This window comes from Anser anser (genome assembly GCF_964211835.1).
Source record: "Anser anser genome assembly, chromosome: 15".
Lineage (NCBI taxonomy): Eukaryota > Metazoa > Chordata > Aves > Anseriformes > Anatidae > Anser > Anser anser.
Window position 1 is genome coordinate 8,445,132 of NC_139736.1, and position 26,379 is coordinate 8,471,510.

At 41.5% G+C, this 26,379-nt stretch overlaps 2 protein-coding genes across 6 annotated transcripts in view; one reads left to right on the top strand and one right to left on the bottom strand.

The window, feature by feature from the left end:
* Positions 1–21,316, top strand: part of PDILT (protein disulfide isomerase like, testis expressed) — a 30,711-nt gene extending 9,395 nt beyond the window's left edge. Inside the window, exons 2-11 of the mRNA XM_083800512.1 lie at positions 3,943–4,149; positions 6,941–7,074; positions 9,081–9,218; positions 9,904–10,014; positions 11,301–11,426; positions 12,391–12,588; positions 12,898–13,018; positions 14,375–14,556; positions 18,300–18,389; positions 19,862–21,316. Coding sequence (XP_083656638.1) covers positions 3,943–4,149; positions 6,941–7,074; positions 9,081–9,218; positions 9,904–10,014; positions 11,301–11,426; positions 12,391–12,588; positions 12,898–13,018; positions 14,375–14,556; positions 18,300–18,389; positions 19,862–19,933 — 1,379 coding nt within the window. The 3' untranslated portion in view covers positions 19,934–21,316. The remainder of the gene's footprint in view (positions 1–3,942; positions 4,150–6,940; positions 7,075–9,080; positions 9,219–9,903; positions 10,015–11,300; positions 11,427–12,390; positions 12,589–12,897; positions 13,019–14,374; positions 14,557–18,299; positions 18,390–19,861) is intronic.
* The window catches only part of LOC310882150 (uncharacterized protein), a 189,713-nt gene that overhangs the window by 1,595 nt on the left and 161,739 nt on the right, over positions 1–26,379 (bottom strand). For all 5 annotated transcript variants that reach the window (XM_083800501.1, XM_083800504.1, XM_083800502.1 and 2 more), the window contains 5 exons: positions 8,093–8,279; positions 7,179–7,319; positions 5,136–5,229; positions 1,078–1,206; positions 546–731 (listed from right to left, as the gene is read on the bottom strand). The gene's annotated coding sequence lies outside the window, so the exon portion shown is untranslated. The remainder of the gene's footprint in view (positions 1–545; positions 732–1,077; positions 1,207–5,135; positions 5,230–7,178; positions 7,320–8,092; positions 8,280–26,379) is intronic.

The following is a 26,379-nucleotide window of genomic DNA, read 5'->3' on the forward strand; positions in this document are numbered from 1 at the left end:
TTGCACAGAACAAAAATGCTGGTGGCTTGAGCTGTAAAAATCAGCATTTTTGACAGTCTGATTAAAAATCTGTAGTGCCTTTCAGTTTGTCAAGCTTTGCTTTCAATGTGTATGTGATTTCACGTTAACCTAGCTCTCTGTTCATGGAAAACAAAACTGACAAATTTCGAGTTGCTGACATATGAGACAGGTAAAATATAAAAAGTGCATTTAAATCCTCAAATACATAGACTTAGCTTAGAAAACGGAAAATATGGCAATCCTCCCACACCCCAAATCTTGTCTTTACGGAATGAGGGTGTATGTAAGATTTGTCCTACATGACCTTTAGAGGGAGGCATTCTTACAGCAGTTCTTAAAATAAGGGAAACTGCGGTCATCAGGGAAGGTGCTGAAAAATGTGATGCTGTTCTTCAGCATTTGCTGTCTGAGCAAAGTGGCTGCAGAAATGGTACTACAGACTCTCCCCTGCAAGTAATTTAAAAAGGTGATTGGTTGCGGCTCAATTTTTGTCAGAAAAAAAGTGTAGAAATTCAAGAGGATACCTCACAGTTGCTTTAACACGCATAGTTCTGTGGACCATTTTTCATCTTCCCATGTCTGAGTCAAGGAGTTTGAGTTGTACTCAGATGCTGGATAACGTATTTTCAGGATTTTCTTTGCTCATGCTCAAATTGTGCCAATCTGGTAAAATGTTCTTTTGGAGGTTCACATCTGTTTTGATGAGGACACTTCACAAAACAGCAATGACAGTGTGAGAGGGAATTCAGTGATGCTTCCAAAATACAGATCAAAAACACTATCTAGGAAAATAATAATAAAAAATTTAACAACCCCTTAAATTATGCTTCTCTGCTTATAAGAAAAATAAAACTACTTATAGTGAAGACATTCTCCCACTGTTAGTATAATGCTGTTCCTGAGCTGATGACATTTCAAGAGCCTCTCTTTTCTGGCAGCTGTGGCACAGCACACTGGTACACTGTGTGTGTGTGTGTGTGCATGGGGGGGTGTTTACATGGGCATTTCACCACCCAGGCACATCTTCCCTAGTGACCTTGCCACCATCTCTGTTACCTTTCATCTGCCCTTGTATATCTTCTGCTGGCACCCAGCTCTCCTCAAGTGTGGAGCCTGTGACCCCGTGCTAGCCTCAGCAGCTGCTTCCTCACCCCAACACCTGAAGCAATCGGTGCCAGTAAAAATCTGAAACAGAGGAAGCAAAACAAAACTCAAGAAAAGGCTCTAAATAAGAGGAGCGATGATTTCCTGCAACACTCAAGTGACTTGAAAAATAAAGCACCTGGGAAGCAAACAAAGAATGAGTGGAATAAAAAGGAACTGATGGAAAGCTGAAAAGGAGTCTAATCACTTGGGAAAGCCAGGGAAAGGTGTGTGATGGATGTTTCCACACGCTTGCTGGGTAGCCAAGGAAACAGTTTTTATCTGTCTGATGAAGGCGGCTGCTCACTCAGTGAACTTGTCTCACAGTTATCAGGTTAATGGTACTCAGACTTCTGGTCTCTGAGTGCACTGCTTATTTTTTAGGGGATGGAGGCATGCGCTTCTCCCAGTTCTGCCAGGAGCTACAAACTACCAAGCTCTCATTATCTAACAACACTAGCAATGTTACTAGCTACCTGCAATTCTGCCTATTCAGGCCAGTTGGTGATGAGAGATCATTCTTAAAACATTTTTTTTTTGTTTGGAATTGAAATGTTTCAGAGAAAAATGGATCTCCAAATCCCCCAGCCAAACTACATGCATATCTAACACCGAGAAAGCCTACTATTCCCTGCTTATTGGAAAGCCTCTAGGCATCTTCAGCTTCTCTGTCTGAAATTCACCAGCGATGTCTTCTGCACCTTCCCAAGAGAGTCCCACTTCACTGTGCAGTTAGCATCTTCCAAATTCCCCCCAGCTGTGACAAAACAGCTATGCAACCTTAGGTTATTAGGGAAAAAAGCCATTACATTGAAATAGCCTCTGGTGTAAACCATTGCCTTGGAATTAGCTAGAATTTTCGGATTCCTAATTGTTATGTGGCTTCCTGCTCGCTATTCCAGCTGCACTCCATCTCACACCCTCTCAGAAAGCCCCACAGTTCTGCCTAACTGTTCTGGGCTCACCCTGTCCGTGAGGTCGTTTTTTATCAGCACTCTTAAATTGCACAGCAACTACCCCATGTTTTATTAGAGTCATTTTAAGTAATGGTATTTCGTAACTGCTCAACAAGCACTGCCTCTAGAACCAGCAGTGGTTTTCTATGGTAGACATGCTGTGTCTCATGTTCACAGGTCAGAACTTCTATTAGGTATTGTGGTTTTCTGCAGTTTTATCTAGAGTATATTAAACTAGCCAAGATTGAGATACTACTCTATTTTTTTTTTAGAGACAACATATTACAAACTTGTTGGGAAAAACACTGATAAGAGCATTTTTATAATGAGGAAAAAGGAAATTGAAGTTAGGATAAAATCTCTTTAAAATCTCTGTAAAGTTGCAATAAAACTATTTGATGAAACAAGTTTTATAGGCAACTAGAACACAATTTGCTTTGGACTGATGGGCTAAGGCTCATTTACTTTATTCAGAGAAGTACCTTCTATTCAACACCATGCTGAGTGGCCCCTGAACAGACACTAACTTTTGTCCTGCTAACAAGAACCTCATTTGGCACATTAACAGCTGGAGCTGCTGTATCAATGCTTAAGAGCTCTGGGCCAAGATGGGTTCATGTGTAGAAGAATCTGGAAGGGTCTGTCAGGTTAATGTATTGAGAAAATAACATTATTTAATACTACTCCTCATGCTCCTCCCTGTAGCAGTTGGTGAGAAGAAAATGATTGATGGCTGGGATTCAGAGCAAGGATAACGATGAATAATGCAAGAAATGTAAATGAGCTCTAAGCTGGATTAGAGGTTTTTGTCTTTCTTTCATTTATTAGAATTCATACAGAAATGTTCATTCAATTCTTGGTTACAGTTGTATTGGGTGATGTCTTCATGAGGTAGGCTGTACAGAAGTGCATTTGTAATTTTGTGAAAGAGCAAGAGATAATTACTGTGTTAGATTTATGCTTTGGCACATAAGTGTGTAAGTATACATGTGAATGTAAATAACGTACATATACACACAAGAACACACAAATGTATGAAAGCAAGACTGAGTTTTTTCATTGGTTCCTATTTGAAAATTTTAATGATGAAACTGTTTGTGCCAAATCTAAAGAAAATGGGCAAAACCAACAAGAAAGGGTATCTCAGTTTTACAAGTTGCAAAGCTGTAAGCACCAGGCCTATACCACTTTACCTTTGAATGTGGAGCAGCGATATGCGACTAGTTGCTTTTCCCTTGTCCTTTCTTCATATTGGTGTAACCTACAACTTCACAGCACAGCCTAGGATGGCCCGTCTCCTTCCTCCAACCACAACTGCCATTCCAGCTACAGAAGGGGTGGCCCGTGGCCCCCAGAAACACCTGTTATTTTAGAACCACTGACAGTCTCTGAGAACATATTCTCTTATTCTCTCCTTCCTTCCTCCCTATCTTGAGAAAGTAGTTTCTGCACTACAGGAGTTTGCCTGAATGAAGTGCTTACAAAAACATTATCTTATCAAAGAGTCTTAATGCGAGTAATACCTCATTCAGCTTTGAAATCCTTTTAGAGCATATTCAAACCACTTTTTTCCCCTAGATCATTTCTTCCCAACAGGAGACTGTTGCAATCCTGTTGGTATTTCACTGTAGCTGGTCCAAGTACATGTGGAGTGATGAACAGTCAGAACCAATACAAAGAAGTAAAAAGATAATTTCTCATTTACTTGAGTCATAAATGACCTTATTCAACCCTTCCAGCTACTACTGACACAACAATTTCCACTGGAAAGCTTCGTGCTGCACCTTGTGTAACCCATTCTCTTTTGTTTGACCCTTTCCAGATGTTTTTTTATCTCAAGCATCTCAGAATTTGTCTGAAGAATTTGCTGAGGCTGCACGACAGCTTAAAAAAGAAGCTCCAAGAATCCAATTTGGCAAAATTGATGTCACGGACCAACACGATTTGAGGAAAGAATTTAACATTCGAGAGTTTCCAACTGTGAAATTTTTTGTGGATGGCAGCAGGGAAGATCCCATAGACTGCAAAGGTAAACTAACTCATGCACTGATAGTGACTGGATGTACCCATCTGTTATGCTGCTGAGAAGTACAACACGACTGATCAGATAAAGAATATGCAAGGTGCCAAATTGTTTTTGCCCTGGTATTAAACATGCAATTACCTCTGTATCCATATAAGAAATTCAATTTGAATGCATCTTCTAAGTTTATAACTAAATATGCTTCTCTATGTTTAGTTCACACAGTCAAACCCACTGCTGGTGTAATTGTACTCAGGACATAGAAACACCCCAAAAATGACGTATCCCCACATACTACAACAAAAATAAATAAGTCACACCAAACAAACTCGATCCCAAACCTGATCAGTTTGCAATTCTAGTAGTTCACTGAAATTTTCACAGTTAGCATGACTGCAGAAGTAGACTGGAGCAATACACTGTATTTAACAATGAATTCTGAACTCATTAGGTTCCTTAATATGCAGTTATACTTCCTAAACCAAAGAAAAGAACTTTGCAGTGTAGCCATCAGAGGGAGCTCATTTGTGGCTCAGAAAAAAACAATGGAATAGTCTGAAATCTTTTGTGGGGAGTCATTAAGCAAAGACAACAATATTGGAATAGGACTGACTTGAGCAATCCTGGGAAATCCTGGCCTCATTAGATCTTTTATTTTACTGCAAACGTATACATATTTTTCTCTCTTTTTCCCTTGAAATGGTAAATATTACAGAGTTGGCAAAAAATCATGACTTGGAAAAGGGTCAGTTCATACTCTGAGTAGGTACTTTTGAGTCACAAGTTTAATATAAATTAAAACAAAAAGGAGCATAAAGTTTGCCTCTTGAAACTGTACACAACTGAGTGCTTGGTTTTCTTAACTCCTGAGCCACTGTGTCTGCTGCAGCTGAAAGATGAACTTCTGTTAGAGGTGCAGACACATGAGAATGAAGTCTCTGATTACATCTATAGGGCTGACTTGAAAACATCATTTGAACTGGTAAACTTACTTGTCAGGTATTGTGAGAGCCAGTGAATACAAAGCACTGTAACACAAGATGCACACAGCCATCTCTCAGCACAGAGTTGCAATGTAAGGGACACCTACAAGCAAGACACAAGAAGTTACGAAACTGGCTTCTGTCCTGCAATTTGTATAAAGTAGCACGAACCATTCAGAGCACATGTACGGCCAATAATGAGTTAAATTACACTCTGTTGACTTGCTAAATGATTATGTGCAACAGCTAGTAAAATCTCACCTATCAGGTGTAACTTTTAAACCACTGAGAATCAGCAACTGAAAATGTTCGGCAACCACCTGAAGACTTCTTATACAAAACTCAAACTTCACCACGAAAGAAACTGCAGATCTTGCTTAAATCAAGAAATCCACTCAAGTACTTGATGGAAGAGAGCATTTTTGAATGATTGTCCTGACAACGGACACACAATGAGAGCCAAATTCTAGGCTTTGTAAAATCATCATTTATATCATCTCCGAGGCCAGAATTTGCCCAGAAAAAACAAAGTACAGGCTGTTTAAAGCAACCCAATATAAAGACTAACCACATGAAAAATATGCTGAGAGCTTATATTGCTGACACAAGCTGCAGAAGCTCAACTCTGCATTTAGGCAGCAGAAGCCAAGCACCGGGTGGCCACTAGATACTGCTCTGTGCTTTGCTCTGCAGCTTAGACACTTTTTAAGGCCAAACAGGCAGGCATCTGCTGAAAAGAAAAAATAAAGTATTTTAAACTAGTTGCAGTGCAGCCTGCTGCAAAATGACTTGATGGCAGTAAAATGGTCTGACTCAATTTTGACCTTGTCATATCGCTAAAATGCACAGCACCAGGACTTGCATCTTTGATAATCCACTTGTGCTGTACATCTTGACTCTGGCACTTCACAGCATACGGACATTTTTTTTTCATATACAATTTTCATTAACCCTTTGCTGGACTCTTGCTCTAGTCCATCCAGGACACCTTGCTCACAGAGATGAAGGCACTACTTTATGGCTGAGAGTTTCATCTGCCGAGCCTCAGTTTGTGGCTCCATTTCCCCTGAAAACACAATAGCTAGAACCTATTTTTAAAGAGACTCACGATTCCTAAAATTCCTGAAAGCCTGAGAAGAATTTACCAAATAAACAAAGTGAGTATGAACTCAGTAAAAATAGCAGCAGTAATTTGGATCCCAAAAGATGGAACTCTCCAGAATTAAATGACACCTTTGACAGATTTCGGCTTTGTTTCTCAAGTCTAAGCTGAGAAGTGAAGCTGCAATAGCACAGGGGAATTTTAACGTGCCTCTGTACCTATCAGATCTTCTGCAGCACCAAAGGAACAATTTTGACACCTAATTTAATTGAACAGACAGTTCAATAAAATCTGCAATTGGTTTGAAGTCATTTTGGATTAAGCCTCAGGTCGATAGCTGTTTATAACTTGCTATGATTTCGATTCACTTGTGGACACATGAAATGCTGCAGAGCAGATTTTCTGCTTTTCTTAATTTTCTCATCTCTGTTCTCCACCTGTGATCAAGCAGTTAAGTGGACATAGTCATTTGCAGATATCCCACAGAACAGCGTTCATTCACTGCTGATCTTCTAGAGCTGACAATAATTAAAATGCTGGCTAAAACCTGAGGTTGGATTTGGATGCTCAAGCCCACTTTGAATCAACTTTGCCCTCAGTCCATAGGAGTCCAAGTTCAGCATCTTTCTGCACCTCCACCACTTCTATTTTGATTGCTCAGAAAGGTGTCATTCATTTTGACAGTCATTTCAATTCTCTTTTCCTTCCACAGGAGTCAGACAGGCCTCAGCCTTTATTACATGGGTCAAAAGAAGAACAGGACCCAGCACAGTCTTAATCAACTCTACAGATCAGGCTGAAGCCATGATAAATGCTGACAATTTGGCAGTGATTGGCTTTTTTAAGGTAATTCGCTGGAAAACTCAAAAGGCTGGTTTCCATTCCACCTTTGGGATATATTGTTTGCCATTGCCACCAAATTCCACACATCCAAATGACCCAAAACTTGCCTGAAAAACTTCTTGTGCACTTGCAGCTTCCTTGCTGGCAGGGCAGCATGGGAGGCAGGAAAGTCCTCAACGCTGAGTAAGCACTGCATTGTAACAGCACTATTCTCATCAAAAATCCAAAACACAGCATCATACGAGTCTCTGCAAAGAAAATTAACTCTATCTCAGCCAAAGCCATGGCACCTAATCACAGCATTTCTATTCAAAGACAGTGAGTGTAAAATCATAGACATGAATAGTTGCAGGCAGGCTGCTGTGGTGAAGGAATGTTCCCTTCATGCTCAAGTCCATAAAAACCACAGTAAATATTGTCAAATACGCTGCAGTGCCTTTTCTTCATCTTTCCATTTGAAGATTTAAACAACTTCAGTGAGACCAAGGGGAGTGGAACTGAGCTCCATCAGTAACATGTTAACTGTTTTTTTAGCTCCTGCCAGCTAAGAAATCTGCATGAATTGGAAGTCATAAAATATTACACTGTGTATGATCCAACTCTTGTAGTTCTGTTTCAGGCAAAATCTACCTTCCAAAGCATAATAAGGTTTTCAGGATTTGGGACTGAATAATATAGAACAGTCAAAGCATAAAGTAAATATCAGCTGTCAAAGCATGCAGTCAAGAAGTCAGCAAAATAGGAATAGTTTTTTGCTGCTTTTTCAGTGTGTCCTTGAAGCCTTTATTACCTGAAACATTCAATCAACGCTCTAAAGAGACTTTTATTCTGGTAACTTTCTGCTCAGTTAAAAGCACAATGTCTGCACTCCTACCTGAACTGACAAGGTCCCAAATGTGCTGGCTACAGTGGAGAGACCATGTTTCATGGATGAGGAGAACAGGATTCATTACCAAATTGCCCTATAGTAACAGAAGTGATGAACACATAGAGCGTAACAGGACAAACTGGAAATACTCACAGTGCCCAGAATTTTGCTTTGCAGCAATCTGCTTGCAGCCATGTCTGAAGGAGGGCAGTTTTTCAATGCTGGGCCACATTAAGAAGCCCTTGCTACTACAGTGATGCTGGAGAATTTCCTGAAGCAGGCTGACAGCAGATAGTGCCTGCAGATGTGTTTGACTGGACACCATGGTTTTACTTGGAGGCTGAAATGACAATAGATGGTCATCAGTGTGAGCTACGGCATGTCAGAAATTTAGTGGGTGGAAGCTAACAAAATAATGTCCAAGTAAATAAAGAGCTGGATTTGGCCTTCTATTAGTCACAGATTGCTCACAAATATGAGTGCCAGAATGTATTGGGAGGTCTCAGCATATAAATTACTATTCAACTAGCATGAAATAATTGTCTGATTAAATCAAATCCAAAAGAGCTGCTGCCTTTCATCATGCTTATTAACTCTTAGTTTGAGGGTGGACAGCACAGTGACTACTTGACAGATGTAGGAACCAAGGTCCCTACTTTGAAGAGCCCTCGGTCACATCACCGAACACATCAGTCAGGTCCTCGTGCAAGCAGGGAGCCCTGTCTGCAATCCATGGCAGCCTGTCCATGTGGGTCCCTCCACAGCCGGGCAGACAAGCTGCAGCAGGGGAGTAGTCATCGGTGTGATCCTTCCGCAGCTGCTGAAGTCTCTGTAGAGCGTGGATGCCAGCAGAGTGCAGGGCAGATGAGATGAGCACAGGAAGGACAAAGGGAACCATACTCTACCCATATTGCCAGCCCATCTGACCCTAGCTGGAAAAGGGAATGCACTAGTGTTGTCACAGCACTCCTGTGATCTCCCCTGCGCTGAAGATCTCCCCCTGAACGTAATCAGGGCAAGCTATACCCATTCTACACTCATCTCACTTCACAAGCCTTTAGGGGCCTGCCTCACCTGTGGCTCTCACTCCTACACATACTAGCAGGATACTGGTTTTAATAAATTCTCTTTCTGGGAGTAGGAACTTTGCAATAACAGCATGGAAGTTTTCTGCGAGACTGCCAAAGATGTGCCAGAGATGCCTTTTGGGATGACAAGCAGAGAGGACGTCTGTGCTAACTATGGCATCCAAAAGAACACTTTTGTTGTATTTAAGAAGGTAGGAGTGCAAGCCTAGCAAGGTAAGGTGCAACAAGCTGCTGTGGCACTTTCAGGCTATAGACAGGCATTTGGATAATTTATTTAGGTTAAATAATTTCCTAGCTGAAATTCAAACAGCTTAACAAAACAAATACTCCATTTGCAGACCAGAGAGATTAGCAGGAAGCAAACACCAACCTTAGGATAACAGATATTTTCCATTTGTCTGCCCACACTCAGGTTCCTAGTTTATACTTAAAGCCATTTTACCCAGATCCCTATATTCTAAACCACCAATTATTAATTCACCTCTTTTCCTTTGAGTTGCTTTTGGTCAGGAATCTTCCAATCCACATCAGAAGTGGCCAACAGGAACAAATACACAGCAAATACACAACATTTAGGCTACAAAGTAATCAGATCAAGGACATCTGAAGTGGATGTGTCACAGACAGCATGTCTAGATATAGAAAAGTTCTCTTAGCATATAACATTACTGAGCAAATTAAAACTGTCAGCTGTATCTTGAATTTTAGCTATAGTCTTCTGTAATCTATGACATTTATTTTACAAGTTACAGAATTTCAGTTACTGAAGGTCATAAAACATCAAAGCTGAGAACAGCAGTATTTTAGATTATAATCAGTACCTTTATCCCTATAGTTGATATAGCCAACAACCTCAAACTTCACTATTTATCCAAGGGAAAACCTGTGCATAATGAAGTGCTTGAAGATGGCAGACAGAACAAACTGGATCTTACAAGGCTAATCAAAACCTTTACTTTGGATTTGGTCACTGAATATAATCTTGAGGTACGTTGTTTTTTCACTGTATTAACAAAAGCCACAGGAGAAGAACAGCCAGTAACATTTCACATCAACCTATGAGAAACCTCCCTATATTTCTTGTTGTTTTTTTTTTAGGCTATTACACTGCTACAGGCAGCATGTTATGAAACTGCTTATATGCCTTGACAAGTTAGTACCTGGAGTAGAAGGGATATTTGGCTATCATACTATATGCTTTTCCTCACTTGCTGCACCTCTTACATTATAGTAAAGAAAGGGTGGAGGAGTGTGGGGGGAAGACCCCTGCCCCCTGATGTAAAGCCTCCATATAAGAATTCAGGGGAGAGGGAAGAGTGCTGTCTCTCTTCCTAACAACAGCTGTTACCGTGAATGCTCTTTGAGCAGCAACTGTCAGCAGAGGAATGCATACAGAAAACAACTTAAGGAGCTCATCTGCTCCTAAATGTTTGAGACTTTTGTTTGACTAGGCCAGCCCAAAACAGATCTACAAACACCAGCAGAATCCAACAGGCAGCTCTTCCTCAAACCCAGACCAGAGGATGCATCCCTCTAGCAAGATGTTTCCTAAGGAGACAGGGAATGGCTGGTCAAGCTGTGAACCACTTGGACATAGAAATACCTCCGTCCTGCGGAGCCAGCACAATGCCCTGGGCTTTGTAGCAGCTAGGAGGGGTGGGACGGTGGAAGGTCAGTCTCTAGCCTGGCTCCAGCCTTTCCACTCCCATGCAGCAACCCGGTCCTCTGGGCTAAGACAAAGGAGAAAAATTGCAAGTAGGAGGGGAAAGACATGGAAATATCTGTTTGCATGAGGCAGTAACCCCTTGACCGATCATGGTGTGGCATGAGAAAGGGAAGCTCTGTCCAGGAAAGGAGATGTAGGCTGCTGATGCCACCCAGAAGTGAAGGAAGTGCCCCTGTCAGGTCTAGCTGTTGCAGCTGGGCCTCCCTGGGTAATGTTGCCTTTCACTTTCAGCACATCTTCAGCATTAATTCTTCAGCATGTGTTACACAGGAGGTCAGACTAAGAGATAACAGTTGCTTCTGACTGTAAAATCTATGAATAACGATGAGTTTTTTCCTGGAATACAAAAAATACTCAGCAGCTGATTCTTCTCACTCTATCTTCTCTAAAACAATGAAAGAAATCTCAGGGTTATGGAAATGATGGGGAACAGGGTCTTAAGAAGTAAAATTTGCAATAGCAGATCTGAATGACACTGGTATTCTGAGCCTCTGATTCACTGTTCTGCTTAAAAAGAATGGAACAGATGTTGAGTCTTGTTTCCCAGACATCTGTGAAGATTTTTGATGTCCCTGTCGAAAATCACATCCTGCTGTTCATCCCAACGAACTCAAAGACATTCAATGTGACTTATGAAAACTACAAGTCTGCTGCTATGGAATTTAGAGGGAAGGTTTGTAATAATGAATCCTGCTTTGCAAATACAAATGCCAAAAATCAACGGAAAAACACTCACCAATGTTGTTGCTAAAATTACATTGCTGTCAGCCTGTCTCTTAAGTCTATCAATCCCTTTAAAAGTTTCAGCAACTATTTTTCAGCTTGGGCTCTTAACAAAATGATCTGACAAATTCAAAGAATAAATTTCACTTCAGAATGATTCTTTAAAACACAAAGATCACAGAAACCAACACTGATTCCAGCTGCTCCCAATAAACCTGCTTCTGATTTTATGCATACAACTTTCTTGGAGCAACTTCCAACCAAAGATAGTTTCAGCAAGCTTCTGGCAATTTCTGCCAGCACCAGGCAACACCATTAAGACTGCAGGGTATTGCCTGAAGCCAGAGCTAGAATCAGGTAGAAAGCCTGAGAAATATTGCAAGGCACCTGTATAGCCTTGTCTGTAACACACAAGTGTCTGCAAACATCTACAGGCAGTCATAGATGAGTATTTCAGTTTCTATTGTCAGACACTGCGCTGCTACTCCTACTCTAAGTATGCTAAAGACTGAAGAATGATCATTTGTCTTACAAATAGCACACATGAATATTTAAAAAGACACATGGACTACATGTGTTTCAGCTCTTTTGTCCTGTGAAGATTTATTAAGAATGGCAGTAAGAGCTTTGAGCGGTAATTCAGAAGCGTTACTAAAATAATCGGTAGCAAACCACTATGCAAGGACAGAAGGAAAATCTCTGTTCCTTTTGGTTGCTTTAGCATTAATTAACATGGATCAAGGTATGATAAAGTTCACAGAGATGCTGCTTATTGGACTGAGATCAAAATTGGTTCTACACAATTGCTTGCATTTAAGGTTAGGTCCTAACCCACTGCCAAGCTCTATTTCTCTAAATTGTTATACCAAAGGTGGAAGACTCAACCAGATGCTTGACTCTTTCTCTATTATCAGATAACATTTGTCTTGGTGAATACTAACGAAACAAGGAATGGACGAGTTTTTGAGTATTTTCGCATCAGGGACGTTGATGTTCCCACTGTGAGAATCCTAAACCTGACAAGCAATGCAAAGTACAAAATGCCTGCAGATGAGGTGACTGTGGAGAACCTAAGACATTTTTGCCAGAGCTACCTAGATGGAAAAGCAAAGGTATGTTCATTACTAAGGAGATGAGATAAAAGAAGACTTTCAGACAGTCTAATATGTCTCTATTCAAGAGAGGGACAAACAATTCTAACCATCAACTATGCAGGGGTGCAAGACAGCAGTTCCCCACTCAAGGGAGAGCAGGGAATAGTGTGTGAAGGCCAGATAGGACATTGAGATATCAAAAAAATAACATACAGTAATGGTGGACATCAGGTAGAGAAAGGTCCCAGTGGTCTCACATTAACTTATCCTGGAGTAAAGTTTCTCAATGTTCCTTGCACTTTCACAGCAGTGTTTGTTTCTGCTTAGTTACATCTCTCCAGTGAAGAAATCACACAGGACTGGGACAAGATGCCAGTCAAAGTGCTTGTTGGGAAGAATTTCAACAGGATTGTCTTCAATAAGACCATGACTGTGTTTGTCATGTTTTGTAAGTGTCACTGTTGTATTCAAATATTAAGTTGCTTTAACATGATCAACTAGAAATGAAAAAAGAAAGCTCATGCTTACAGACCAAACTAGTCTTTGCACTTTACAGAAGTCATGCTTAACAAATTTTTGGTGTCTGATGAAAGCATTAAAGAATTTTTTTTCATATCTATGAAAACGCTGCAATACCTTGATGACTTAGGGTTGCACTGAGTAACACTGGATCCCTTAAATAAATATTTGTCAAGGCAATAACAAATCTCAGTGTTGAAAGAAAATGACACTAGAATGTCACGCTGTACAATGGAACATTATAACACGCACAGTATGAGTCAGTCTGTCTTCCGAGGACAGAGGGAGAGTTAAGTAAGGTTGTCTGGTTACAATGCTCTAGCATTAAATCCCGAAGAGGAGTTGCTAGATTAAGAAATCAAACTCCTTTTCCTCCTCTGTCTGCAAGGGAAGTAGCTTTCCCTGCTTGACCTTTCCCTGCAAGAAACCACTGCTCTATGCTGTACCAGCCAGCAGGGTTAGTTTGTGTCTTAATTAGTTTGATAGAGCAAACATACAGCATTTACAAAAATACAACATTAAATATAACATTAACAGAAATTCTTAAATGTAGCACAGTCCTGCAATCCTTGTTGTTGGCAGCACCCATTCTGTCCATTCGAGGTCACGCTACAGTACCACGAACAAGTAAGCTGCCATAATAGTGATGTAGGCAGGAACCAAACCACGTCCTCTAGAAACGAAAGGCTGGTAAATGGGATGTAGCATTTTCAGGAAAGTGCCCCAGAAATTTTAATTCCATCCAAACTGAGTACGACCACTCCTCTCATGACCAAAGGACTGTGATCATGTATGTTACTTAATGGCATGCTGGATTTGCCTTTTTGCCAACCTGGCAAGTGTGCAGTGCAAAACACCACCATAACTCTAACTCCTCCTTTCAGTACAACTACAGCACAATTTCTAAACACAGTTACTTTCAGTATGTGTAAAGCATTTTGTGCTTCTGACAAGTACCTCATCATGGAAATGATCTGAGTCTTACTGGGGCTGCGCTGGTTATCTAGCAGTCCTCTTCAACAGTCATATGACAAGTGTTTTGTGTTTGTTATAGTCATGAAAGGCTAGAAAGAGTTAAAGCAGTGCTGCTGCCAGAAGTGCATTAGAGAAGTAGCTAGTTATCCCTACATGAAAACTCATGAAGGGTGGGTGGTTTCCAGTAGAGACTGACCACAAGTTCACAATTCAAAACTCTGTTAAATTTTACAGGCTGAAGTGGGTACCACTGAGCACACCAGCGCATGCCCTTCCACCAGACTGTATACTTTTCCTTTTACATCTGCAGATGCCCCTTGGTCCCATGACTGCAGAAAACTCCTGCCAATCTGGGATCAGCTAGGAGAGAAATATCAAAATCGCAAAGACATAATCATTGCAAAGATAGATGTCACAGCAAATGACATCCTGTCAGTTGTGTTGGATCGCTATCCCTTCTTCAGACTGTTTCCTGCTGGAGCTGATTACCAGGTGAGAAGCTTTAGGGGAAGAATGGGATGGCACAGCTGCACACTGAGGGGTGGGTGGCTGGGTGTGCGCGCACAGATCACAGTGAACAAACACGTGAGAAAGGAGTCCTTTAAGCAAGAAGGCTTTGCTGCACATCTACACAAAACTGAATTCTTTGATGACAAGACCCTGATTTGGAGGGGAAACCCTTCTACCTTCTGCTAAGTGTGAGGCTGCGGCAAGAGCCCATGCACCATTTCCCATTGCAGACCTATGAAGTCATTGCTGCTCATATTCTACTGTTCAACAACCTGCAATCTGCCTGCTGGGTTCTAGCAGCAGTCAACTCGGAGCAAACTTAGAGCTCGCCTCCTCACCATTGCAAGAGATGTACAGTCTCAGAACTACTGGGTCTGTTGTTTCTGGAGCAAGTATGACTATAACCTCAATAATACTGGCATCCCTCTTGTTATATCCACTATATTTTCACAAAACCCAGATCTCAAATTTTTCTCCTATGCAGTTATGCCAGTAGTTTTATTTCATCCAGCCTCAATAGGGTTTTAGTATTTGTTGTCAAGACTAACGATCTTTAGAATATGCTACCTAATGCATCAGCTATGCTACAGAATAATCAGAAGATGCCACAGCTGAAAAAGAAAAATATTAGGCAAAGTTACATTCCTCCAACTACACAGATAATCTAATTAAAAAGAAAATATGTCTGAAGCCAAAATAAATTACATTCTAAGACGCTGCCATAATTAAGACATTACTAAGCTTTTCATTTTTCTTCTTAGTCCCAAACTTAAATTGAATTCTAAGACATTTGCCTATGTCCTCATTTAATCTTTTAGGCAGAGATTTTGCTCTCAGATGTGCATGCACAGCTTCTAATGAATTGAACTGTAGTCCTGCACACTCGCACCATGCTTAGTCTTTGCACAGAAGAGCAGAAACCCATTAAATGCTCATAATAAATGTCAGTTTGTCAAAAAATATCAGTAACAACTTTAACTATTAAGGGATAGTTTCACACTTAAAATACCCTAGAACTAAAGTGTGTTTGAAATCTGAAGTTCCCCCTCGTCTACCAGGCTTTTAGGCCAGTTCCCATGGCTTCAGAGATTTTAGCCTGCACCTGACTGCCCGTGCAGATGCCTGCGGTGGCTGACCGATGTGTTCTGTCCTCTTTCTTACTGCACTATATGAGCTGCTGGCCGCAGGCAATCAGAGATGAGCAGGGACATGCTCAAGCCATTAACACAAAAGCACTGCAATAGCTCTCAGCCACTTCCTACTCAACCAGCAGTTACACAGGGAATTCTTCCAACTACGCCTGTACTTTTCCAGAAGTTAACCAAGGCCAGGGTGCAGGTTACAAATGCAATATCCCAATGGGCCAAGACTCAAGAGTTCTCCCGTGTTTCGCACTGTATAGGCACTGCCCCAAATTTACAATCCCTGCTCCCTTACTCTGGCAATGAAAAGAGCAATGGAAGGGGCTGGGAACCCAAGAGAAACTGGTATGTGCAGAAGGAAGAAAAAGAGAAACAGGAAAAACATACAGTCCACCACCACCTGGTACAGCCTTGATTTCACACAGGCATCTTCTCCAGCCGTCCGTATTTTGCTAATGTTGGAAAAAAAACCCAAACATGAGCTTGTAATATCCTCTACTGATCCTTCACATTTTTTAAAGACTAAGGATGGACTGAAGGCTACTGCAGAAGCAGGTAGAACTCTAAAGATGGAATAACTATTAGAAGACTCTGCAAAGCACAGATAAATGCAAATAAAGGAGTCTGAACCGGCTCCTGATAAACCACTGGAAATGTGGCTAACATAACATGACCCATAGCTCATTTCTAGACTGGGTTATCATGTTCTCTGGCTACCAGAGCCCCCCTTACACCTCCTTAAAGGCAAAGCCATGGGCAGAACACAGTGCTGCACAGTCCCTTGCAAGCACTCTCACCTGATGAGACGAGATCAGAAACCACCCTCCTCCAGGCAGAAGCATCTGCTTGGTCTCCAAGCTACGACCAGCCTGCTTTCTAGTGGAGTGCCACTCTTTAGTCTAAGAAGAGGGCAGTTTCTTCTGAAATTAAAGACAAGTCACCCTCTTATTTTCAGTGGATGCAAAGCTAGATGGATTACTTTTTTTTTTTTTTTTTTTAAACCAGGAGCCATCTAGGGTTAACTGGAGCTAGACGAACTCAGACACCTATATAGCTGGGCATTTAAGCATGTGTCCAATTTTCCAAATTACCAACTCAGTGCTCCTATGTTTTTTTCATTCTCACTCCATTTAATAACCATTGGTTTCAGTATAAGGATGCTGAGCCTAACAGCTATTTATATCAATAGCTTGCATAGCTATCGATATAAAAAATTTTTGATGTCAAAAGCAAAAATCAACTCTCTCAGTGAGACAAAAAAGTTTACTCCTCCCCCATGGAACAATTAAATTTAGCACTTGGCTGTACACTGGGGAAGAGTTATAGTCAGAGCTGGAGGAACAAGGGAGTGAATCTGATGAGTTACATCAAGGAAGGAGTGACCAGGCATCATCTGAGCTCCATCTGTGAAGCAGATGAACAATTCACCCACTGTGTCATCCACTCCAAATGTGAGAGAAAAACATGCAGTTTTTCAGGCAGATTTTAAGATGATTCTATTTGTTTCTATGGATTAAGTGAGAAAAATAACATTTTCATACACTTTCGCACTGATTGCTCTAACGGGAAGTGTTGACACACATCCTCAGGTACTAGGGCAGGGATCAGCTGCTTCTCTGGCTTTACAGGTCTTTGGTCTGAGAAATTGCTATTCCTGCCGTCAGAGTTGATGAAAATCAAGATTCATCAGGGAATATTAATTGCCTCTGGAGGAATCAAATAATATTACTCAAGAAAGTTTGCAAACAAAAAATAACTTCAAGGCTGCAACACATTTTATTACACGAGAATACCTTACTGCACAGGGAGTATTAAAACTGTGTCTACATCTAGTGAATTCACTAGAGAATGGAGGTGTTTTCTTTATAGTCCTTTGAACTCACGTCAGGCATAGTAGCAACTAGGATAAAGTAACGTAGCATTACTGGTCTCCGTGGGAGTAAGTCAGCTTACCCCCAAGTGAGAATAGGCATCTGCCTATTTCTAAATATACTCAGCTAACAGCAGTCAATTTCCAATGTCACGCACATAAGCTTCTATAAATTTTTGTTGAAAGACTTGTGTAAAATCCTTTCAGACGTCCAGAGAACAACAGTATTTGAAAAAAATCTTTAAAATACAGTATGGTGCTCATACTTACTCAGAACATTTTAAAGCCCTAAATTCAAAGTGTTTCTTCCCTAAACTTTTTCATAAGAAAATCTTCAATAAATCTCCAACTTAAGATGGAAAATTAATGTCTCTGTTCACAGTCTTCCTCCTGTTCTTATTGAACGTTCAAGCTGTGGAACAGGTGGTACTTCTGGACTGTGGATTTTAAAACTGGTTCAGGATTTTGAGTTTCCATCAAAATCTTTATACAGCTTCTAATATCATGGCTGGAACTGTGATAGGCTCTGCTCTTCAAATATCTTGGAAATATTTAGCTGCTGTAACCCTGTCCTCACTTTTTATTTAAACTGAGCACCAAAGTCTAGAGCGTGGGCAATCTGAAACACTGAAATCTTTCAGTTTATTAGTTTGTTATTTCCAGCATTTTGTGTAGAAAGTTAAATGCTTTCCTAATCTTCAAACTCTTTGCAGGAAATGGCCTATGCTGGGGAGCATACCTTGGAGGCATTTTCTGAATTCTTAGAAGAACAAATCAAGACAAAGGCAGAAACAGGAGAAAAGGTAGGCCTTTGACCCTGACAATGACTGATCTGCTATGCGATCCGAGGCATGTTCATACCCTATATGGCCCACCCAAACTGGCAATAGCATAGCCCACGTGTAAGGGCTTCAGCCCTTGCTCACGTCAATGCTCAGATGGTTCTTATGAGCTCTCAGCCAGTTTCAAGCATACCAGCTTGGCAGGACCACGTTAGCTGCAGTCATACCACTGCCAGACAGGCATACACCCACTCACATCCTTGTTTTCATCACACAGAAGGCTCTTCTCCCACTGCTCATGGTACCCCTGAGCCTCTACATTAACACTGTACCACAAGGCAGGAAGGAACCTGCACCTTGACCAGTGTAAGCAAAACCTTGCCAGGATTTTAGCTGGAAAAAAAACTCCAGAAAACTGGTCTCAGCTACAGCTGGACTGGTTCAAACATCCACAATTATCTCATCGTGCTGCATTTAGCATGGTGTCCCTTCTTCGTAAAACAATAGCACAACTGAGACAGACATTGTACCCTCTCTTGGCCATCTGGTTAGGACAGCTGTCCAGTTCCTCAACTCTCATCTCCTGTCAGACCGGCTAACCATTAGCTGTCTCAGATCACACTCATCATTGATTCACTCCTGCCTTTACTGCTCAACTAGGTGCTTACAGACGGAGAGAAGTGACTAAATAATATCAGGAACCAGAAGTCTGCAGTGCAGGATCAGACATCTGACTCCGCCCAGTCAGTGTACGCTTCCACTTTCCAATACCCCAAGCCTAAGTTTGGTGTCTGCCTCCGTTGCATGTTCTTCAGTGATGATCTGTCTGCAACAGATCTGTTGAATTCCCCCCCTGGTCTTACGTACAATGCTACAGAGCTGTGTATATTCTGTCATCTCTTCTTCACACTTTATTTTGCATCAAACCGTAAGTATAAAAGCCCACTTGTGAAACACTACCCAGAAAACATGCTTTGTGTAGTAAAAGGGGTAGACAGCTGACATTTGCTCATCCGTTCATATTCTCCATCCTTACTAGACACTCTCCGAGTTTTCCCAGAAGAGTGCAGTATCAGAACTTTTGCAATACTGTGCTTGATATGAAGTCTCCTGTTGGAGTAACTTCCTCCTGACCTCAGAGTATTCCCAGACAGGATAAATGAGAAGGTAGTGTCTTCTGTAATTGCCCAGGAAATACTGTCGTATGCCCATTATCTTACCAAATGTGGTTTCCAAGTTCGTATTAAAACTTCACACAAAACCTCATCTATACTTCTCCATAAATCAGTCTCCGGGTGTGAAAACAAAACACATTGTTATCAACAGCAGCACTACTTCTTACCTCATTTACATGCCCTCAAGTTCCTTGGCTGAAATGATGAAAACACATTTCTTATCTTAAATTTTTTTTGAAAGTGAAGAATTACAAAAGCAATTCTCTTTGTGAACACGAGTAATAAACAGCTTTGCTCTTGCATTTGCTTTTTCAAAAGGATCCTTCAGGAGGAATCAAAGAGAATCTCAGCCAGAAAGAGACTGTAATAACAGAGAAAGAAGAACTCTAACAGTACAGAGAAAAAGAAAAATTCTGAGGATTGTGGGGAATCCTTCCTGGAAGGAATTCATTGCAAGAATGAATCATCTCAAGTGAACACAGAGCTGGACCAAAAAATAAAAGTAAAGACTTCAGTATCAGTTGCTTATTGTGTGACCTCTCTTCTGAATCCAATTTTACTAATAGTTTTATCAGGATCAGTTGTCTTCGGTTCTTAAAATATTATCAATTTTGCCTAAATAATACTATTACTATTAATATAACCACTTCTCATTTAGAAAAGTGTATGTGCCATGGTTGGTGAATCAATATATAATACTATTCTTGTTGAACAAAAAATGGAGCAGGTTTGCAAACAGTTAATCTCCCTTTAAAACAATAGGGCTGTCACAGGGTAAACGAGAGAGCAACTGCTCCTTGAAGCTAGAGGCTGTGCCCAAAGTGGCACCAATGGGCAGTTTGTGTTTATTTTGCTCATTATCAAGCAGCAGAAAATGGAGAAACTATAATAAAATTTAATTCCAGTAAGAAAACCACTATACCTAATAGACAAAGTCACTGGTATGATTCACATTTCAGTTAGGAGAGGTCCCCGAACCACCCCATGCAAGTTACACAACTGCAGCTAGTGAAACTGCTGGACAACAGTAATTTCTTCCTGCAAAGTCCAGATAAAGCAGAAATAAGTCTGAAAATTTGAAACCTTTTCTTGCAGAATTAGAGAGGGAAGATCATTTATTAATCATCCATTTCAAAAGCAGACTTCTAACATCTTTGTTCCCAACTTGTTAATGCCAATAAGCTATATTTCTATTTAAGCAGAAGAAAAAAAAAGGTGAAAACTTAGAAAATGAAGGAGGATTAGTCACTGCAGTAAAGAACACAGCACTGGAAGAACAGTGGCGAGCTCCTGCCTCGCCTCTCTGATGAAAGTCAGCAAGAGATGGACAATTTTGAACTACTGGACCTCCTATATTTTACAGCTATTTGCTAGAAAGCGCAGTTCAGAACAGATGGTTTGTTTGCCAGCCAGGCTGCAATGTGTAATTAAATACCCACACTTACAGATTTAAGATGAAATATCAACTTCTCTTTACTTCACAGCTCTTGCAAACAAATAGCACTCAACACGCAATGCTTTCACCTCTTGTGGCTGTTAGTTAGCCTTCAGTGATGAAGTGTTAATAACAAGGAGACAGAAAGTAAAACAGTTTATGTCAACACTTCCCAGGCACACTTTAATCTCTGCTGGAGCTAATCTTCATTGGGACTGCAATTAAATCCTCATAATCTGCCACTTGTAGAAGCATGTTCTGTGCAAGATCACCATTCCTAAGAGGATCTGCCTGAGTTTTGTGGGTGGACCCACTTGGACCTACTTTATCGAGCAGTTTTTAAGAGTACCTGAAATAGGTGAACATCACCGGTCAGATGGGCTCCACACACCGGTGTTTCTGCAAGCTGCAGCTCCCTCCTCTGTCACAGCAACATCACCTCAAGAGCAGAAGGGAGCCTCTCCCAGCTCCAGCTGGTGCCCTGCCGCCCACCTGCGTGGCTGCTGCAGGCTCCTGTACCTAAGCTTCCCTCAGGCATGAAGTTTCAAACTCGAGCGAATCTCAAGCTGCTATTTATTACTGCACAGATAACAAAACTGTTGCAGGCAAATGATAAACAGACAGATTATCGGTCAAATATCTGCTCCTTCTCTGTACAGTTATTTCAGATAGTCTGTATCTGCAACCCTTTTTCTTGTAAGGCCAATGAGGAATGCAAGCTAAACAGACCCTGGGGCTGTTCGTGCAGAAAGGAACCCAACAGCATCAGTGTATACACTATTAGAACCCCACAAACCATTGGGACAGGTGTCACTCCCCACAGCCGAGAAGGCAAAGCAGATTCCTGGCAGCAAAGTCACTCAGATTCCCAAGAATTTCAGCATGGCCAAGACCTCTCCCAGCCTATAGAGTAGAAGACCACAAATGGTCACCGTGCCTGGCAATGTCCTTTGGCACTTTAACCACCCACTGCCCTTTAGGAATCGAGGCTCACCTGTCTAAGTTTCTCCACTGGAAGCACATGAGGGCATTCAAGGTCCCTGCAGTGTCCCAGTCCCTTCCTGAGGTCAGTCCCACCACCCGGCCAGCTGGTTAGGTGGCAAACTGCAAGCACGGGAAAACCCACAGCATGTGTGTGCTCTACTTTCCTAAGCTTCATGAAGATATTTTTGACGATTCAAATATTCAAATTTACTTTTTGCCTCAAATTCTTTGGCAAAATGTTTTCATTTCTTACATTTCAAAAGACACTAAAGATAGCAATATCTAAAACTGGAAACTAGCTTAAGTCATGAGAGCAGATCTGAGAAATGCAGCCCACTCCTTCACTTCTAATTGTGAACCACAGCTGAGCTATTATTTAAAGCAAAATTCTTCTTCGAAGATGCCAAGTACTATTTAATTCTCCTGCTTTAAGGACAGAACAAGTTTTTGATAGAACTGCAACACCATGAGGTCAAATCGAAGTCTCACTTAGCAGCAACAACAAACCTCACGATCCCTGATACCAGGGTGCTGGTTCAGAAGAGATCAGCCTCTTTGCCACCAGCATCAGCTCCCATCCCAGCTGGGCAGCGTGGGATGCAGTTAACACCAGGTGCTTCTCAGCACCCTTGTCAGTTACAAAATCAAACATCACACAAACAGTTCTAGCACTAAGCATGCCAAAGCTCTTTTAATTATACACAAATGAAGAGGTCAGTTCTCTTGTGCACCTCAAACAAGCTCTCTGGGACGCTGCCAGTAGGGCCCTGCACAAAGTAAACGTGCTCACTGCTGGACATGGGCATTCACTAACGAACAGAAGCCCTTACCTGATGTCCTGGGAGATCAGATTAGAGAGTGAATGAGACGAACTGAATCCAGAAGAGGACGTGTCAGCGTGCCTTCCCTTTGCTGCTCTCAGCATGATGAAATTTGAATGGCAAGCAGCGTCACCAATATATTTTGAACAACTATTAAACACAGAAGCTATAATCTTTTAATTAGTTTATCCACAGAAAAACACAGCAAGCAATGTTCAGCACCACTCTATCTGGCAGATTGGTTTACCGTTCAAGATAATGAAAAAATATTAATTTTCACTGCTCCTACCCACTGTATGTGAGACTCAATCCAGAAGCTGCTATCTATCCTATTATAAGGTGCATGATGACATATTAATGAAAACATGTGCCATCTTGGCAAATGATGGTCTCATTTCTATTCCAGCCACTCAGATGTTGTATAAAGACAAGGGGCCAAGTGCGGACTCACCTGCCGTGCCCTGGTGCATGGCAAGAGGTACAAATCTACTTGATGGAGCATCTGGTAAAAGTCTGCCTGTAAGACACGGTCCTCCTGCGGTGTGACGTCTGTCTTGTTCCCAGCTGGGCTGGGTTCCTCCGGCCCTGGACCACAGCAGGATGTGCCCTCAGTGCCCACAAGTGGCCTTGCCTGGTCATTTTCCATCTGACCCAAGACAGTTCCAAAATATTTTACTGGAACCAAAATTTAAACCAGATTCAGCTGACCCACTAACTCACTTCCCCTATGATGCCAACCTCTGCCAGTTTAATAAACAAAACTTGCACTGCCTCTATGGTGGCTCCTCAACTGGCACAAGCAGAACTGAGTCCCAGAAGTTTAAAACTGAATCACTTTCTCAAGCTTTACTAAGTTAAATGCTATTTTACTATAGACTAAACAGGAGAGCATTTCATCATAACTGTGCTCAGACATTCTAAAAATTATTTAAATCCATGCAAAAAAAATCAATGTTTATTAATCAAATTTGTTCCTGTAAATGAGTATCAGTGAGCACACAAATATCACTGGTTTTTAATCATTTGAAAAATTTCCGCATGCACACAAATAAGCCCTATCAATTAAAACTGACAGGACTAAGTAAAGAGATATCAATGTGCACCGTCTATAGAGCTCATTTAATCTGTAGCACCAAGATGGTTTGGAGCCGTGGAAACAAAACTCTCAGCCAGGAATCTTACTTATAAAGGCATTCAAAATCAGTGTGAGGCATAGCAAAGATTAATAATAAAAAAAAAAGGGGTGCATTGTGAACTGTCCCCAAGAAATGCTGACTTTATTTTTTTTAAAACACTAAATGGCTGCCTATTCAGCCCTAAAATACAAGTTTTGAACACCTTGCAGATGGCAATTCACCTCATTAAGTTCTTTTCTTAAATCCTAAGGAAGAAAAATATGGTTCAGAATTGACAGTCATCCACAAACACTCAGATGCACAGTGAAAACAATCAGTCCTAAAGAGAACTGAATTATTCTTTTAGTCTCTACCACAGCTTCGTCCTAGCTTAAGTCCCCTGGAAGTACTCTCAGCGTGCATGCACATTTCTATCAAAACCAGCCTTCTGAACAGTCAGTGCAATTGTGCATTTGGATTAATCTCTTCTAATGTACAGTGGTTCTGTTTCTGTTGGTATGCTGTTGCCAGCTGAGCTAGGATGTTTGGGGACTAGTGTGACAAAGGCCAGGCAAAACTCTGCTGTTTCATTACTCTTGGAGGAGTCGGCTGTTTCACATGGCACACTACTGGATCCAGATGAACACACCTCCCCGTCGTGTCCTCAGCTACCAGGTTCACCTTGGAAAGTATTTGCTCTACGTGAAACATTAGCAGGGCTAGCACCACGCCAGATCTACTGCCCACTCCTGGCAGGAAGAGGAGGGACGGGCTCCTGACCCACAGCCGACGGGCAGAAGCTACGCCGAAGCTGAGGGATTTACTGAACGGGGACCCACGCTTCACAAGGCTGCATTTGTGCATCAGCGCTTACCCACCGTGCAGAGAACAAGCAACTAAAGCATCGTTTCCTCCACCTCCCCAGCAAGCCAGACCTTGCTGCATTTCATTTCAGCTCTCCTGGGCAAATACATGTTACCAATAGCTGCAGCCAGTGAATAATAAATATTAATAAAGCGTTTAATTGGAATCTTATTGAAAAGCACTTTCACCAGCACAGCTGGCAAGAGCCCCCTCGAACAAATGCTGTCTCCTTGCCAAGTACAGCATAGGTAGAATCGTAATTAGAGGCTACGGTATCCCCATGTGTAAACATCACTGCTCAAGCATGAGCTTTTCGAAGCATGTATTTAATAGACTGCGATAATGTGGGGCTTCTACCTAATTTTTCCTTCCCTGGCCTTGTTTTTGAGCAGGTGCTAAGTATTTCTCCTCTTCAGAGGCAAAGCTACCGGTTCATAAGCTGAGCTGCCTTCTTTATAGAGCTGGAGCAGGTTCTAGCTGGGAAGGTAGGATTTCTCCCTGCAGGACTGCCTAACCACTACCACACTGAGTGTAGCAGTCCCACAGCCCTCAGCATTCACAGCCAGGAGCCAGGAGCCCAGGCTTCTCACCAAAGACGGGAATTTCACTTCCAGTCAATGTAGCTGGTTGTGGCTCTGGTCCTTACTTTACTGAGGCAAAAAGAGGCTTGGCTCCTTAACCCACGTCCTCTTAAGTTCATCTCTGTATTTTGCACTCCAAGTTCTGTGCACTACCACTTACTTCAGCACTGAGTTTGAACTCGTGCCTTTCTTGCTCAGATGCCTCCTGCAAGCATAAGGGGGGAAAAAAGCTCTGCTGAAGGTGAAGTGAAAATTCCCCGACTTCAGTGGACCAAGGCAACCACAGTTGCATGGAGGACTGGCCACATTGCAAAACCCTGTATTGCTGTTTTACACGGGCTATACAGCAGCAAGTGCCTCACAGAATACTTGGTTTTATGTGTGGCGACTACAGCTTTTGTAAGAGCTAAGGGTGGGATTTAACCACCTTCCCAGTCACGTTAACTATATGCCTCTATACTATTTTTTTCTAGTCCTTGATAATTTCCCATGTAATCCTTTATTAAGGCTCAGTGAAGGAAGAGACTTGGACACTTTAGTCCACACTTGATTGACGATCTTTGCTGTAAATCCCTCTGTTTATTTGCTCAGAAGAAACCCTTGAACTAAGATGCTGGCTGGCATAAGAATTAATCAGAACATTTCCTCAGAGGGCACATCAGGGTGGAAATGTGAAGAATGTGCTCCTAAGCAACCAGGGGACTTCGTACTGGGTGGGGAAGATGGGTTTTTGTTGAGTAGTCATTGCTGAAAGTGAACAGTAGTTTGTGATATGTGAAAAGAAAATCCATTTGGATAAACTAATGTCTTCATTTTGAAATTCATTTCATTTTGTGACCTGAAGTCTCTTCTTCCAGCTGACAGCCACTGTGGTTTTTGTTTTTGAATGATCAAATCTTTGCATACAAATTCTCATTCTTACTGGAATCGTCCAAAGGACTTTTCCAAATCCATTTATTCTTTTATAATCTGGTTCCTAGTAATGTATTCGAGCCTAGTATTGACAACATTTCAGTCATACAGGCCAATGAGAAAT